Source organism: Blastomyces gilchristii, assembly GCF_000003855.2.
Source record: "Blastomyces gilchristii SLH14081 genomic scaffold supercont1.11, whole genome shotgun sequence".
Taxonomy (NCBI): Eukaryota; Fungi; Ascomycota; class Eurotiomycetes; order Onygenales; family Ajellomycetaceae; genus Blastomyces; species Blastomyces gilchristii.
Genome location: NW_003101672.1, coordinates 931,731 through 945,575, shown reverse-complemented (window position 1 = coordinate 945,575; position 13,845 = coordinate 931,731). Strand labels below are relative to the sequence as shown.

At 46.1% G+C, this 13,845-nt stretch overlaps 6 protein-coding genes across 9 annotated transcripts; 3 read left to right on the top strand and 3 right to left on the bottom strand.

Moving 5' to 3' along the window:
- Nucleotides 1-840: 840 nt before the first annotated feature.
- BDBG_05477 (alpha/beta hydrolase) lies at nucleotides 841-3,441 on the bottom strand. 3 transcript variants are annotated; one of them, XM_031722176.1, is made up of 3 exons: nucleotides 3,272-3,441; nucleotides 2,566-3,199; nucleotides 841-2,515 (listed from the first exon to the last, which is right to left on the bottom strand). In XM_031722176.1, the coding sequence occupies exon 3, from the start codon at nucleotides 2,458-2,460 to the stop codon at nucleotides 1,468-1,470; it is 993 nt and encodes a 330-aa protein (XP_031578996.1). In that variant the 5' UTR covers nucleotides 2,461-2,515; nucleotides 2,566-3,199; nucleotides 3,272-3,441; the 3' UTR covers nucleotides 841-1,467. The 3 variants fall into 3 exon arrangements, with proteins under 3 accessions (XP_031578996.1, XP_031578997.1, XP_002623969.1); XM_031722177.1 differs by having other exon boundaries at nucleotides 982-2,515; nucleotides 2,566-3,426; XM_002623923.2 differs by having other exon boundaries at nucleotides 982-2,511; nucleotides 2,566-3,426.
- BDBG_05476 lies at nucleotides 2,845-5,881 on the top strand. 2 transcript variants are annotated; one of them, XM_031722175.1, is made up of 5 exons: nucleotides 3,177-3,461; nucleotides 3,619-3,980; nucleotides 4,094-4,359; nucleotides 4,437-4,697; nucleotides 4,831-5,511. In XM_031722175.1, exons 2-5 carry the CDS (start codon nucleotides 3,675-3,677, stop codon nucleotides 5,192-5,194), a joined length of 1,197 nt encoding a protein of 398 aa, XP_031578995.1. In that variant the 5' UTR covers nucleotides 3,177-3,461; nucleotides 3,619-3,674; the 3' UTR covers nucleotides 5,195-5,511. The 2 variants fall into 2 exon arrangements, with proteins under 2 accessions (XP_002623968.1, XP_031578995.1); XM_002623922.2 differs by having other exon boundaries at nucleotides 2,845-3,980; nucleotides 4,831-5,881.
- A 3-nt stretch (nucleotides 5,882-5,884) lies between these two features.
- BDBG_05475 (ATP-dependent RNA helicase) lies at nucleotides 5,885-8,991 on the bottom strand. The gene is made up of 2 exons (XM_031722174.1): nucleotides 6,663-8,991; nucleotides 5,885-6,569 (listed from the first exon to the last, which is right to left on the bottom strand). The coding sequence occupies exons 1-2, from the start codon at nucleotides 8,766-8,768 to the stop codon at nucleotides 6,216-6,218; spliced, it is 2,460 nt and encodes an 819-aa protein (XP_031578994.1). The 5' UTR covers nucleotides 8,769-8,991; the 3' UTR covers nucleotides 5,885-6,215.
- Nucleotides 8,992-9,478: 487 nt separating this feature from the next.
- On the top strand, nucleotides 9,479-9,925 carry BDBG_17269 (uncharacterized protein; the record flags this gene model as incomplete). The annotated part of the gene is made up of 2 exons (XM_031725028.1): nucleotides 9,479-9,660; nucleotides 9,698-9,925. Exons 1-2 carry the CDS (start codon nucleotides 9,571-9,573, stop codon nucleotides 9,923-9,925), a joined length of 318 nt encoding a protein of 105 aa, XP_031578993.1. The 5' UTR covers nucleotides 9,479-9,570.
- A 1,198-nt stretch (nucleotides 9,926-11,123) lies between these two features.
- BDBG_05474 (uncharacterized protein) lies at nucleotides 11,124-12,578 on the bottom strand (the record flags this gene model as incomplete). The annotated part of the gene is made up of 1 exon (XM_002623920.2): nucleotides 11,124-12,578. The coding sequence occupies exon 1, from the start codon at nucleotides 11,559-11,561 to the stop codon at nucleotides 11,124-11,126; it is 438 nt and encodes a 145-aa protein (XP_002623966.1). The 5' UTR covers nucleotides 11,562-12,578.
- Nucleotides 12,085-12,501, top strand: BDBG_05473 (uncharacterized protein; the record flags this gene model as incomplete). Its single annotated transcript, XM_031722173.1, has 1 exon — nucleotides 12,085-12,501. The coding sequence occupies one exon, from the start codon at nucleotides 12,085-12,087 to the stop codon at nucleotides 12,499-12,501; it is 417 nt and encodes a 138-aa protein (XP_031578992.1).
- Nucleotides 12,579-13,845: the final 1,267 nt, after the last annotated feature.

The following is a 13,845-nucleotide window of genomic DNA, read 5'->3' as shown; positions in this document are numbered from 1 at the left end:
TACTGACCAGGCTCCGATTTCGCAAAGAACTATGCATAGCGTGTGGAGCATCGATATTTCTGTTATATTTTTTTTTGCATTTATAGGTTGGTTTGTATGTACATTATCCTTATAACTTTGTCCTGTTCTATGGCATCGCTGTTCACGTCGTTCGGTTTGCTTGGTGGAAACTACAGGGGTAAAAAAGTGGTAAATAAACCCTATTTACGAATCAAGAAGTGTCACTTTACGATCACTACCCACTCACCTTATAGTCAGTCATAAATGTTTGAGAAGAGACCTTTTCCTTGACCAAGTCATTCTCTCCTCGGGCGGCTTGAAACAAGCAACAACAATGCAGTTATATCAAACTCTTTTGGTGGGCATGTGAAGTTGGTTTGGCTTTCATTTCATTTGCTTTCTTTCTCCAGCCCTGTTTTATGTCTTTATTTCTTGATTCCCCTGTGATATTTTCCGCTCCTGGCTCTGTCTTTATGATGGACCATGCATTACTCTTATATAGTTAACTACCTTTGTTCATTTGTTACTTATGTGCAGGGAAGTTTCATCATCATTATCATTCCTGACTTAATTATTTTGTTTACGACACTTTAGCAATCCACACTCTTAAACCAACATCATGAAACATCATGAAACAAAAAGACCTCTAGAATCATTGACATAACTAGACACGCTTTGGTTTATTGTGACAGATCAAGCCTTATCTACCAAAATTCATATGTTACTATTATAGTCTCAATCACGCAGGCTTTGAGAGTTAGTTAAATATTAGAGTTCCTTTGACAGAAATATCCCACATTATTCAATAAATCCAGGAATATTGTTATGAAATTCGTGTATCCTGTCAGTTCATCTGTTTGATTGATCTTATTGGAGGGCCATATGGCACCTGCATATTCCGGCACATGGCTACGGATCCATTAGCCTGACTACGCAGCGTATACTACATACATGTACATGTACATGTACGTACATACCATCCAGCGCCTCGTCAAAAGTATCCACCTATCTTTTATCTCTTGATTGGAGTTACGGTGTTTTGGGGGTGCGGGTTGTGATTTTTATCGCAACTCTATTTAAATCAGAATGATGAAAACCAATAACTTTTAAATGAACACGAGTAGCTAATTCTCTTCTTCATTCATTTCCACGAGCCTCCTCTAAACTAATGCCAGGTGATATGGATAATCATGAAACAATAATCTTACGGTGCATAGTAATGACAACAGCGAGTTCGTAGTCAGCTCTGATACTTTCACATCGTGCTCGCGATTGAAGTAGCGAACATAATAGAAACAACGTAGACACAAGATAATGATGACGGTGTTTAATCAGACTCTCCAACACCCTCTGAGTAGTGGGGTCCTTTGGCCATTTTGCCAATCTGTAGAAAGGTATTGATCGGGAGACATATAGAGGTATCCTTCGGCCTAGCTACCATCATCCAAAGGAATCTAGCCGACTACATCACCCGGATACCTCATCCGACTCGGAGTTGTTAAAGACATCCAAAATCCACTGAACCTCCTTCACTATGACTTCGGGTTCGGTAAGGTGGACGTTGTGGCCACTATTTTGTGCAATCGCTACGGAGCCGGTCGTTGATAGGTTCAAATTTGCCAGCTGCAGCATTTCGTCCAATTCCCTGTATTCTGCCATCCTTCTCTGCCACGCTGCCAATGGGATGCCTTCTTTACCTTGCCTGAGACCAGCTTCATATATCCGTTCATGATCCCGTGCGGTGTCTCCGAGCACTACACTGACGGGAACGGACCCGAGAAGTGGAGGATCTGCTTCTAGCTGCTTTTTCTCCCCCAGCTCCTGAGAGCTCTCGGCAATTTCGCCACACTCCGCCGCAGCTGTTTCTTGGTATAGTGGAATTTCCGCTTCTAAGTAAAGACCTTCCCGCCTCTCTGGCTCTAGAACCATTTCGTCATATAATCCAGTGGCTCGCAGCAAGTCTTGCCCCTGACTCATTCGCCGCACGTTCTCATCGGGTTTTAGTAACGAATGAGTATTTTCCTGGTCACCTTCGACAAAGACCATCCCCACAATATCGTGAAGTTCGACCTTGATATTTTTCAAAACCAGAAATTCCCGCGCGACAATAGCGCCAAAGGAATGGCAAACGATGATGTATGGTGGTCCGATTTTAGCAGCGATCAGCAGGACATCCAGTTCGAGGGCAATATTACGGGCGGTAGGGGCAGTAGGATTTGGTATCTCTTCTGAGTCACCCAGACCAGAACGATCATACATCATAGTGCGGACCCTGCGCGAAAGGAGCCGGCGAAAGGGAATCCATTGCCCGGAGCTGGTGGCTACATTGGTCAGGACGATAACAATAGGGTCACCAGGACGACGATCAGGCCCGTGGACGGTGACGCGGAGGCAATGGTTTGCGATGGAAACGAAGCCTATATGCTCCCCGCGTTCCCAGTCCGTGTCGGTGGCCTCCATAGTAGTAGAAGGGCTGTGAGTATTGGCGTATAAAACACTGATAGCTTAATCCTGTCTTTCAAAGTTCAGTTCCTGCACTTTATGAATAGGTCAAGAAGAACATACTGCAATTTCAATTTAAAAAAAATCAAGCCAATTCCGCGCGTTGAAGGGTCATGAAGAGGAGTGTCAAGCTTGAAGAGAGCTTGCCGCCTCTCAGCTCAGGACATCTCTTGTATGGGCATTTTGTTTATACCACAATATCAGAAGCTGCAATCGTTATGGATCATGCCTGTGCCTACTCATCTTCGACAGCATATACAAATGCTGCCCGGCGAGAAGGCGTGTCCCTCCGGCAAGTCCTTCTGCGTAATATGGACAGACAAAACATGGGACATGCCCACAGCGTTCTTAGCTACCAACAGGCAGAGTTAGCCAGTTGATCATAGTATCGGCATCCAGGTAAGTCCCGTGAGAAGGAATGTCGGCGCATCAGGAAAAGAGAAAAGGGGGCAGAGATTCCCTGCGAGCGGAATCCAAAGCGAATCGGCATCAGCTAAATCCTGTTTGTCGTGATGCTGCGATGGAGATATTCTCGGACATAAGAATATTTATTTAGCTCATGCACCTCCTTTCCGCAGTGAAGTTCTACCTCACCCACTATGTATAGAGTACAATGTCCAGCAGTAACAGTCCTTCAGTCCTTCGTGCAATGCAAGTACCCAATTCCCCGCTGGTTTTGGCATCAACCGGCCCCCCACTGCCCAGACGCGTTATTTTTGGTCCCAACCCCGCAATTCAAAAACGTTCTGGAGATCGCAACAGAACATACCTCTATCACACCATCTCAGTTCTGTGTACACATCCATGAATACTTTTCTCCGCAACTCGGCCAATCCGTCCAATAGAGCAATCAAAACCATACTGCGGAATATTCCGTTAGCCCTGCTAAAATGTTGACATACCCAGCCAGCTGCTTAGCCAGTACCTGATAGAATGGTGGGAAACCTGGAAATAATTATGTAAGGATAATATATAATTTGACGAAAAGCATTTAATAGCCCTCGAGGACCCCATCATCATTCTGAATTTATGAGTTCCTTACTGGCTCGCAAGGTTGTCAATCTAGAACTACCGCGCCGCCTCTGTTAGAATACGTCGTTGACATTGTTGATATAGCAAACCCGATTTCAATTCGGGCCCTTCGCTCACTTCTGGAAACAATTATTATAATAATGGCGCCTGTCTCTTACGAAAACCCAACTGTTACCGCTCAGCAGCTCAAAAGCGCCCCCATATCGCTAGACTTGTTCCCGGACGGACTCAAGACCACCGGGCAGCATCCCCCAATCTATGAACAGCTCAAGCCATTCTCCGAGTTCCCTAAGGAGATCACAGGCCGGACCGTCTGGAAAGCCGAAGATTATAAGGATAATCCGGAGAAATGGACTCATCGATTCACCGAGGCAGAGATTGACGAGTTGAGCCAAACGTCCGATGCGTTCATCGCGGCCAAAATCCCCTTGACGGGTATCTCCAAGGTGGGTTGAGTCTTGTTTGTAATTGATTAATTGGCACCGTCCCCCTTTATTCCCCTGCTTCATTACTGGGGGAGATAATGGAGACTGAAATTTTTGACTTGTGCATATGGCAGAGCAACTTCCCGCTCCCCAAACTATCCTCATTTCTCGCAGAGCTGAGAGAAGACCTCATCAACGGGAAGGGATTCATTCTGTTCAAAGGACTCCCCGTCAATGAATGGGGGAACCACAAGGCTGCCGTAGTGTATATGGGTCTGGGCACGTACCTAGGATACTTTGTCAGCCAGAACGGCCGTGGCCATGTCCTTGGACATGTCAAGGACCTAGGAGAGGACTCTAAGCAGATCGATAAAGTGCGCATATACAGAACAAACGCCAGGTGGGTTGGCTTTCTCCCTTTTTCCCACAGCTTTGGTTGACTATGTTTACCCTTTCAAAAACTGAACGGTCCAACAGACAGTTTTTCCACACAGATGACGGTGACATCGTTGGACTTCTTTGCGTTGCAAAGGCGCTCGAGGGTGGAGAATCAGATCTCATTTCCACACATCACGTATACAATGTACTCGCCAAAGAACGACCAGATGTCCTCGAAACACTCACCCAACCAATCTGGTACGTCGATCGCAAGGGCGAAACCAGCGTCGGGCAGGAGGAATATATAAGAACCTCTATTTTCTACGTCGAACCGAAGGAGAACGGACGGGTGTTTGCGAAGTGAGTTGAAAGAACCAGTGACCAGTTACTTGGCATCTGTTTACTAAAGCCAAACCATTACATCTCATCTCATGTGAAAATCGCCATGAAAATCCTCCAAATAATCCTCAGCTAATACCATTTCTCCAAATAGATGGGATCCATACTTTGTCCGCTCTCTCACCCGCTTTTCTGATAAGGGTATCATCCCTCCACTGTCGCCTGCACAGCTTGAGGCTATGAAGGTGCTTGAGGAGACCTGCCTCAGGCTCGCGCTCCACATGGTTCTTGATGTCGGAGACATCCAATTCCTTGCTAACACACACGTCTTCCATGCCCGCACGGAATACAAGGATTACCCACCTCCCGCCCCTCGTAGACACCTTATGCGCCTCTGGCTGGCCACGCCAGAAAGCGAGGGGGGCTGGACTCTCCCGTTCTGGGATACTAATGAGAAGAAGCGAGGAGGCATTCAGGTGAATGACCAACCTCCCGTGGCTCCGCTAGATGCAGAGTAGTTTCAACGTAACAAGGGTGGCGTCCTTGGGACGAAGTTTTGAAGGGAATTCGTTCGGAACAGTTTGACATACATCAATAACTTGTAAAGCCGTGTGATTAGTTCGTTAGTGATTGGCTTCGTGTTAATTGAATTATACCTGTGTTAGCTAGCTAGTGGATGGGCCAAGTTTGTGTTTGCATTTCGTTCACTGTCTCTTTTCTACACATAATATGTGATACATACATGTATATAATGACGCCATTAGCTCAGCCTAGGGCTATCATTCAATATAAATGCCACGAAATTATGCCTTGAGGGCAATTCATTTTTAATGCACGCCCTGGTCCCTTCTCTTCAACAGCTCTTTGGTTCAAAGTCAAGGCTTGTCAGGTAGAAGCTGCAGAAGAATAATTTCTTCATTGTGGGACGCCTAAAAACAAAAATCGTTGATAATTCTAAAATAATCGTTAAAAATGGGAGTTTTGGTCAAGGTGATGATGCCATATGAATAAGAGCTGAAGAAACCAATTGCTGGCTGAGGCTAGGGGAATGCATGGATCGTCTGTTGTATTCCCTATTCCGACTTAGCTCTCGGTGCTTTAAGTTAACTGATGCCGAGTGCTGGCCGCCAGACTCGGGCCGTGCATTGAGGGGCAGAACAGGGAAGGGTTGCGAAAATCTACGAAACATATCCTTCACTCACAAATTGTTAGCATGATGGAACTTTACATTTAAGGCAATTACATATTTCTATAATGATTCTAAGTTTTGGAGTCGGAAAAGTACGCCGTTAAAACTTTCAATGCCGTGTTGGGTAACAATGGAGCAACCAGCCCCTGAACATGTTCAATCGCTTTCGTTAATGATTCGGGAAATATGGGCCATAAGCATGGTTGACTCTAGCGAATCTACTCTGTACATTTATCAAATAGCCACTTGAGATGTGAGAAATAAGCAATCTCTATTTAGTAGGTCTATTTATGAAGCATCCAACAGAACTTGCTCGAAAGAGAAAGCCCAGGTTGGGAAATCCAAATCATCTAGCCTTCTCCCAAAGCCTCGCCCACCCAATCCATCTGTACAGCACTTACTCCCCGTGCATAGCTTCTATTGGTGAACACATACTCGTTATACATAATAGCCTCGACCTTGCGGCCAAATAAAACGCTAGACGGGTGAATGGCAACCGTCTGATTGCCTACAATTGTTTTGTAGCTCCCGTCAGGGAAGAGGCGGGCGGTGTTGGAAGCGAACCCTGTGAGGAAAGATTTTAGGATAGAGACAGGGTTTTCTTCCGAGGATATCGCATGATTGCCATTGGCACCGTTGGTATCCTTGTCATTTGGGAGAAGTTTTGCTTGTCGACATTGCGTTACCAGTTGTTTTCGGACATCCTACGTAAACACACAGCATTCTGTTAGTCCCTGCTCTTCTGTTATTTGGTGGAGAGATGATAGAACTTGGCAAAGATAGATTCTTTTACATACCATGACCGCCTGCATTGCACGATGTGAAACAAGATGTCTACTTGCCCATGCCTTTCGATCCGAATTTTCACTCGCATAAGCTCTAACTGTGGCAAGCATTGTCAAATGATCACCTTCTCTCCGATACAGATCTCGTCTCGCCTTTTCCGCCTCTTCCTTCTTCTCTTCAGACGTCGTATTAAGGAAAATGTTCTCAACGCTGAGGCATGAAATGATATCGATGACATTGCGCAGGCAGTTCGGTCCGTATTCCGCACTCGCTAGAAGCACGCGACCTAGCTGTGCGTTAAGAGGAAGTTTGGCGATTTTCTCACCAATTTCGCTGATCTTTCCCATTTCATCCAGTGCTTGAATGCTGAAAAGCTGCAGGAGCGCTTTCTCAAGGGCCTCTCTAGATGGACGGGTTAAGAATGGGAAGCTAACAATGTCATCCACACCCCTCGCTTTCATGTTCAAAATCGCCTGGCTCAAATCGCAGCGCAAAATCTCAGGCGTATTCGCTTCCTGTAATGCCAAGTAATCCTTTTCTGTGTAAAGCCTGTAGCATTGACCGGGTGCTTCTCTTCCCGCACGACCTTTCCGTTGAATGGCTGCAGACTTCGATATCGGTTTAACAAGCAGGGAATCCAAACCGAGGCGCGCGCGGAATTGTTTCATTTTGGCTTTTCCGCAGTCGACAACGTAGCGAACGCCAGAGACAGTGACGGATGTCTCTGCGATGTTGGTGGATAGGATTATTTTGCGAGTTCTGGGCGGGGCTGGTGTAAAGACTCGTTGCTGTGCTGCTTGGGGGAGAGCGGCGAATAAGGGAAGTACTTGTACCTTTGGCAAAGCAGGGTCCATACCGACAGCGTATTCGTTGACGAGGGCCTCAAGGGATTCCACAGTTTCTTGGCCAGTCAGGAATACCAGAATATCGCCTGGTAGGGGTTCTTTCATGTGGATCCGGAAAATTGTCTGAAGCGCTGCATCCACGAAATCATGCACAGGCTCAGGAGAGTATATAACCTTGACAGGGTATTGACGGCCTTTTATATGGCAAACGGAAACTTTTTGTGACGACGGTGACGAGACTTCGTCTGAAGCTTGGTCGTTGTTGGGCTTCCCCTTATCCATCCCAGAAGAACCATCTTTGTCCGATATTCCACTATTTAGTCCCTCCCCGAAGAATCCAAGCAAACTCTCCATGTCAGCCGTGGCACTCATAACGACCACTTTCAACGGCAGCCCACCTCTCCCTTCCTTCTTCCCAGAAACCATATTCCTCAAAAACCCCAAAATAAGATCCACATTAACGCCGCGTTCATGGACTTCATCGACCACAACGGCGCTATATTTGGTCAGCCAAGGATCGGTCAACATCTCCTGGAGCAACATTCCCTCTGTCAGGAACTTGACCCTGGTATTAGGCGACGTCGAAGAATCAAACCGCACCGAATATCCCACTTTACTCGCAGGGGACGAATTTCCCAATGGAGTCCCCATTTCGTCTGCCACGCGTCTTGCCAGGGACACAGCAGCGACACGCCTAGGCTGCGTGATGGCAATGCATCCACCAACCGTGATCTCCTTCACAACAGTCTCCTTTTGAGCTGGACCATTGTCACCATCTGCCGATTTGGTCTGAGAATTTGCCTTCTTTTTCAGTGCCGTCGAATGGACTTTGACCGTCCTTGGCCATGCCCATTTTTCATCAACCAAAAATTGTGGCACCTGCGTACTTTTCCCGCTGCCCGTCTCACCGACGAGCAACGTTACATCATTGCGCTGGAGATGCTTGCGGATTTCATCCGCGTGGGGAAATATCGGTAATTGTTTGCGAGTGTGGTACAACGCTTTGGCGCGTTCTCTTAGAGACGTAGGCGCAGCAGGGCCACTTCGTTCTTTGTCTCGGGTACTTCGGTTGACGTTTTGTCCATAATTCGCGGGAGCGATAGACTTATTGCTATTTTTGCTTGCAACGATATCCTGTGTTCTCTGGCCCTTGCCGGCAGAAGAAGTAGTTGTGCCCGGTGAATCTTTATCACATAAGACTACCCGTTTCGGCCCAGGATGTTGCTGTCCTCCTTGCTCAGCATCTTCGTTTCTTTTGCGCTTCTTACTCATTTTCTTATATGAATATGTTGGTGAGGCTTTACTATCGCCTTCAATAGTGTCCGGGATAAGTGGCTGGTGAGGAGATTTCTACTTTCAATGTGCGTTCAATAATCTTTTTTGCTTCAGGAATCATTGGTTGAAGCAAAGAAAAGACAAAATGAAAGAATGATGATGCCAAAAAAATCACCTTGGACACAAATACTCTGATCGTATCTTTCACTTTCGATCGTTGGTGAAAAGATTTTCCATTCCTCACTTAGCAGAGTATAGTATGTAGTTACACATTTTATGTTTGTCTTGTTTGTTTTCATAGGCGACCCAACCGCCCAATGCATCGCTAGAGAGAAGAAACCACAAGGAGACAACACTGAACTACCTCTAGTACTCAAAGGAAGTTAAGGATTCACTCATGCTGCATCTTCCGGCTCTACGTCTTCGATAGATAGACACACGAGGGTTAGATAGATACCATGATATTAGGTCTACTACTCAGTCTTCTACTTTAACAGAATCACTTGAGCAATCCTTTTTCTACGGCATTGTTTTCCTCCTCAGTGCATGGCAATGCTGTCACTCTACATTAATCCATTCAGGTTTGCTTCTTGATCGATATTCAAACTTCACAATGGAGTTTACAACGTGACCGAGGGTCCGAGATCATCTTCTAGGGGCAGCTAGCGAAACGGGACTATTGCATGATATTCTTGGTGGTTATCAGAGGCAAGGCCTGTGTCATGAGAGTGGTGGGTTACACTCCTCTCTGGCTTTTGACTCTCCTGCAGATGTATTCTCTGATGCTTTCCATAGCACCATGGTCAAGGCCCTAAACAGGCATGGGACTCACAGATCATATCTTTATCTGCGAATCAACAGCATATCGACACTTAGAACACGCACTGGAGTATGCGCCCGGGGTATAACTCCTCAGTTCAACACAGTGCCTACCACATCTTAACACATTTGTCAAAGATGAATATCAACTCACAGCTATCCTCTTAGAGTACATTCTCAAAATGAAAGAGCTGAATTGGATCAATTACAATGAAAGGAGGATGCAAAATTTTGTTGATGAGTTGAACAGAATTCATGATACACTAGTCTATCACAATGATGTTCATCCCAGGAATATGATGATTGTGGAAGAGGATCCAGAAAGGACAATTTGAATAGATTTCGACAGGGCACGGACCTTTAATGGAGAGCTTTCAGAGAGGCAGAAGGAATGGATTGTGTTTGAAAAGGAGCTTATGGCTGAGATGGCTGATTTTATGGTCTGTGTCCTCTGCTCCCTGCACAGTTATGCCCACTTTTTAACTAATCCCGTTGGATCTCTGGAACTACAGAAACACGACTTTGTCAAGCGGAAATTCGATAAAACTCGTCAGCACTATCAGTGACCTAAAACCTAAGGATGACAAGGAAGGTGGACCTGATCGCAGGGGTTGCTTCATGTGAAATAAAATAACTGGACTCATGTGTAGAAATGGATTTCAGCACATACTCATATGATTTCAGGGGGCCGTCTCCGGGGACGCACTAGGCGAAGACCGACTACTGGTTAAGAAGATGGTGGAATACCTCTCACAAACTCCCGAAGCTCAAAGATAGGGTTTGCAAAAATTGAAGGAGGAGAAGAGGAAGAAGGAGAAGAGGAAGGAGCCGAGAAACAAGCGAGTCCAACGCCGAGGGCCCAGAATTGCAGGTTTTGGACCAACCACTAAGCGCGGCTATTACACAAACATTGCTTCCTAATCAATGTATTCCTGAAGTACATATTTACCTGCTTCGTGCGAACACCGTGGTTGTCGCGTCCTAGAGAACGATGAAATCACGACGGGCCACTTTCTCCACATTGATTTTACTTACCCACGTTCAAAACGGCGTACGGCTTTAGGAAGCTGAAAAAATCCATGAGTCGCGTCTAATTTCCTACGATAACGCTGTTGATGGCCTTGACCAACTTTATCGAGATGCGATTTCAAAACCTATTGTTATTAGGGTGTGGAACTTGCTAATAACTGAAATCCTTTTCTAGGGCTTAGAAAGAAATATATTTATAACAAAGAAAATATCATAACATAGCTGTAGGCAAGGGCAGGTGTAGTAGGCAATATCAATAGGGCTCGTGAGGGAATGAAATAAATCCATTAGTGATATGTAAAAATACTCCAGTCCACGTTGGATCATGACACGGTACTCCTGAACCAACACTGAGCCAGTCAGCTGGATTGCTTTCTGAGCTTCAAGTGTTACAAGAGAAGCTTAGTTTAAAGGAAAATAAAATCCCAAATGAGATGAAGCGTGGCGTGATTATTTTCTATACACGAGTTCAGTAATGACGCGATATTCTGCCAGGCCCATTATCTAATCTCCATCCTCGCATAACTCCGTAGGTACACCTAATTTCCTATTGTGGTATAGCGTGCCTATTCGGGTAAAGCGCCTCGCGCCGCTTGGTTGACATAAAGATCCAATCCCTCGCCCCTTGGTTTGCGTTCCTGATCTCTTCCGTCTACATCTCATTTCCCCTCTACCATCATGGCCTTGCTGTGCCGCAGCTGTGCCGCATCTACGACTGAGTGAATCGAGCGACTCCATGCCCTCGTGCTCTCTGGTTGGACATATTTCTCGGGTGCATTCTTGGAAATTGATCGCTCGCAAGACGGTGACTGTATCGTGCATGCCTGAAGCAACGGTCGTCTCACTCGCAGTGTGGGAAATACGATCGTTTGGTTGTGGTAGCTGCCCTGGGCTGACTGTGCGGCAATTTGCCAGCTTTGCTCTCTTGCTGTGGAGAGCCATGATGTGCTGTCATATGACTCCTCCGATTCCAAGTGTCTGGAAGCACTCCGAGCCAACAAACAGCTTTTATCCATGCGGCTTTGAAGCGGGCTGTCTCACCCTCTGCTGTAGAGATTCCATCATTCGCTGTGGCCGCTCTACGTCACATCGAACGGCGCGCACGAGTTGAAGGTGGGGGGGAGGGAGGGGGGAGGTTTCCTCCACAATGATCACATAGGCATCTGGTTCCTTATTCAGGCTTAGTGTGCAGCCCCTCATCCCTTGCTTTCCAGTATAAGTACAGCCTTCGTCCCTATTCTACCAACCCCCCACTCATCAGTCTACGCTCTTTAGCTTTCTTGATAACTCCTCCGCATATGCCGACACGATATCCTTTCAGCCGTCCCTTCACAAACTCCCTTCGCCATGTCATCGCCAACAACTAGGCTAGTTGCTCTGCCAGTTGAGATTCTCTGGGAAGTCCTTGAACAGATGGACTACTCAACCTTGTTTTCAGCAATCCGAACATGTACACTCATGTATAATGTTTTCAAAGCGAACGAACGACATCATGATATCTATATATCGACGGAAAAGTCCTTGGGGAAGTGTCATTGCATTCTCCCAACTGTTTCGGGCTCTATTGTCCATTGTCGATGAAAAGCGAGTCAAGAGAGAAATTGTTAGGGAGATTATTGAGATGGCTAGCACTGAACATCCTAGAGTGCTGCGCGACTCATTAGTCCCTATTCAAATCAAGTTCGCTGCCTCTCTCCCCGACGAGCTTGATGAGCTCAAAAGACTCTGGGAGAACGATTCTGCCAAGGAGAATGGACACTTAGCATCGCCAATACTCTATCCAGTGGGCAAAAGGCTGGCGTTCCTGCTAGACAAGGATGGAAGAAGCTCAGTTTGCTCGAACCTCTCTTTGAGAGACTGCCAACGGTCGCGATCGGGATGAGCTGCTGAGAAGAGGAAGGTAAAGAAATATTAGGCATAATCGGCTATATCCGCCGGACTGAGACTGCAGGATTAAAGCTGCGCAACAAATTGGAATGAAGCCTGCCACTAGGGTAGCTATTGTGACAAGTCCCACATTCGTCCTTTCAGCCGATAGACGCAGTAGATTGCCCGATCTATAAGAACATGTCCAGGAGAAAGGCAAACAATAATGGGTAAAAGGTCCTTGTCAGACATGTATAAAAAGTCATTAATTGAATCTATCATGACAGCAATGCACTTGTGCCAACGCACCATTGGGAAATTGCTTTGCAGGTACATTTCTGAACTAAGGTACTGACCCGGTGGGATTTAAATATGCAAGAATCATAATGTGGCAGGTTTTTCACTCACTCTTATCTCTCTATATATTATAGAAAAACCAACTTTTCCGAGTAAAATGCCCTGTAACGTGACCTCACATGATATCACATGCACCCCATCAAATCCATCCATGAATATGTAGTGGCGCCGCCAATTGCACCACTCTATCTACCCCCTACCACCGCCTCTAACGCCCCGTAGCACCCCCTATTACTTCCACTTCATACCCCTACCTTCATCTTACCACTCACTCTTACCACCCCTACCACCCCTACCACCCCTACCACCTCTACCACCACCACTGCCTCTACTGCCTCGCAGCACTCTCTATCACTTCCACTCTCTATCTCTACTCTCATCTTACCATTCTACCCCTCTCTTACCATCTCTATCACCTCTCCCATTTCTACCACCTCTATCACCCCTCTCTATCACCTTTTCCACTCTCTAGTCTCTCTATCATCATCATTATCTCTACTACTCTACAGTCTCTTCTATCACTTTCACTATCTCTACTTCTCTCTTACTATCTCTATCACATTTTGATCTCTGTGCTTATAGTATGTACTGCTAAATACTCTGTAATAAAATCTCATGTGATGTCATATACATCTCTTTGAATTCATGAATGAGATTGAATAGCTGACTCTACAGTCTGTACAGCTCTGATTAATCTGATAATGATGATAGAGATGATACAGAGTGAAAGAGAGTAGTAGAAGAAGTAGAGATGATGATAATGGTAGAGAGGATAGAGAGTGAAAGAGATGGAAAGAGTGGTAACAGTGAATAGAGATAGAGAATAGAAGTGATAAAGAGGGTTGTGAGGTGGTAGAGGTGGTGATGATGATAGAGGGGGATTGTGGGGCGGTAGAGGCAGTGGTGGTGGTAGAGGGGGTAGGGGTGGAAGAAGTGGTAAGAGGGTAGGGGTAGAGGGTGGAAGTGATAGAGGGGGCTATGAGGCGGTAGACGCGGTGGTGGA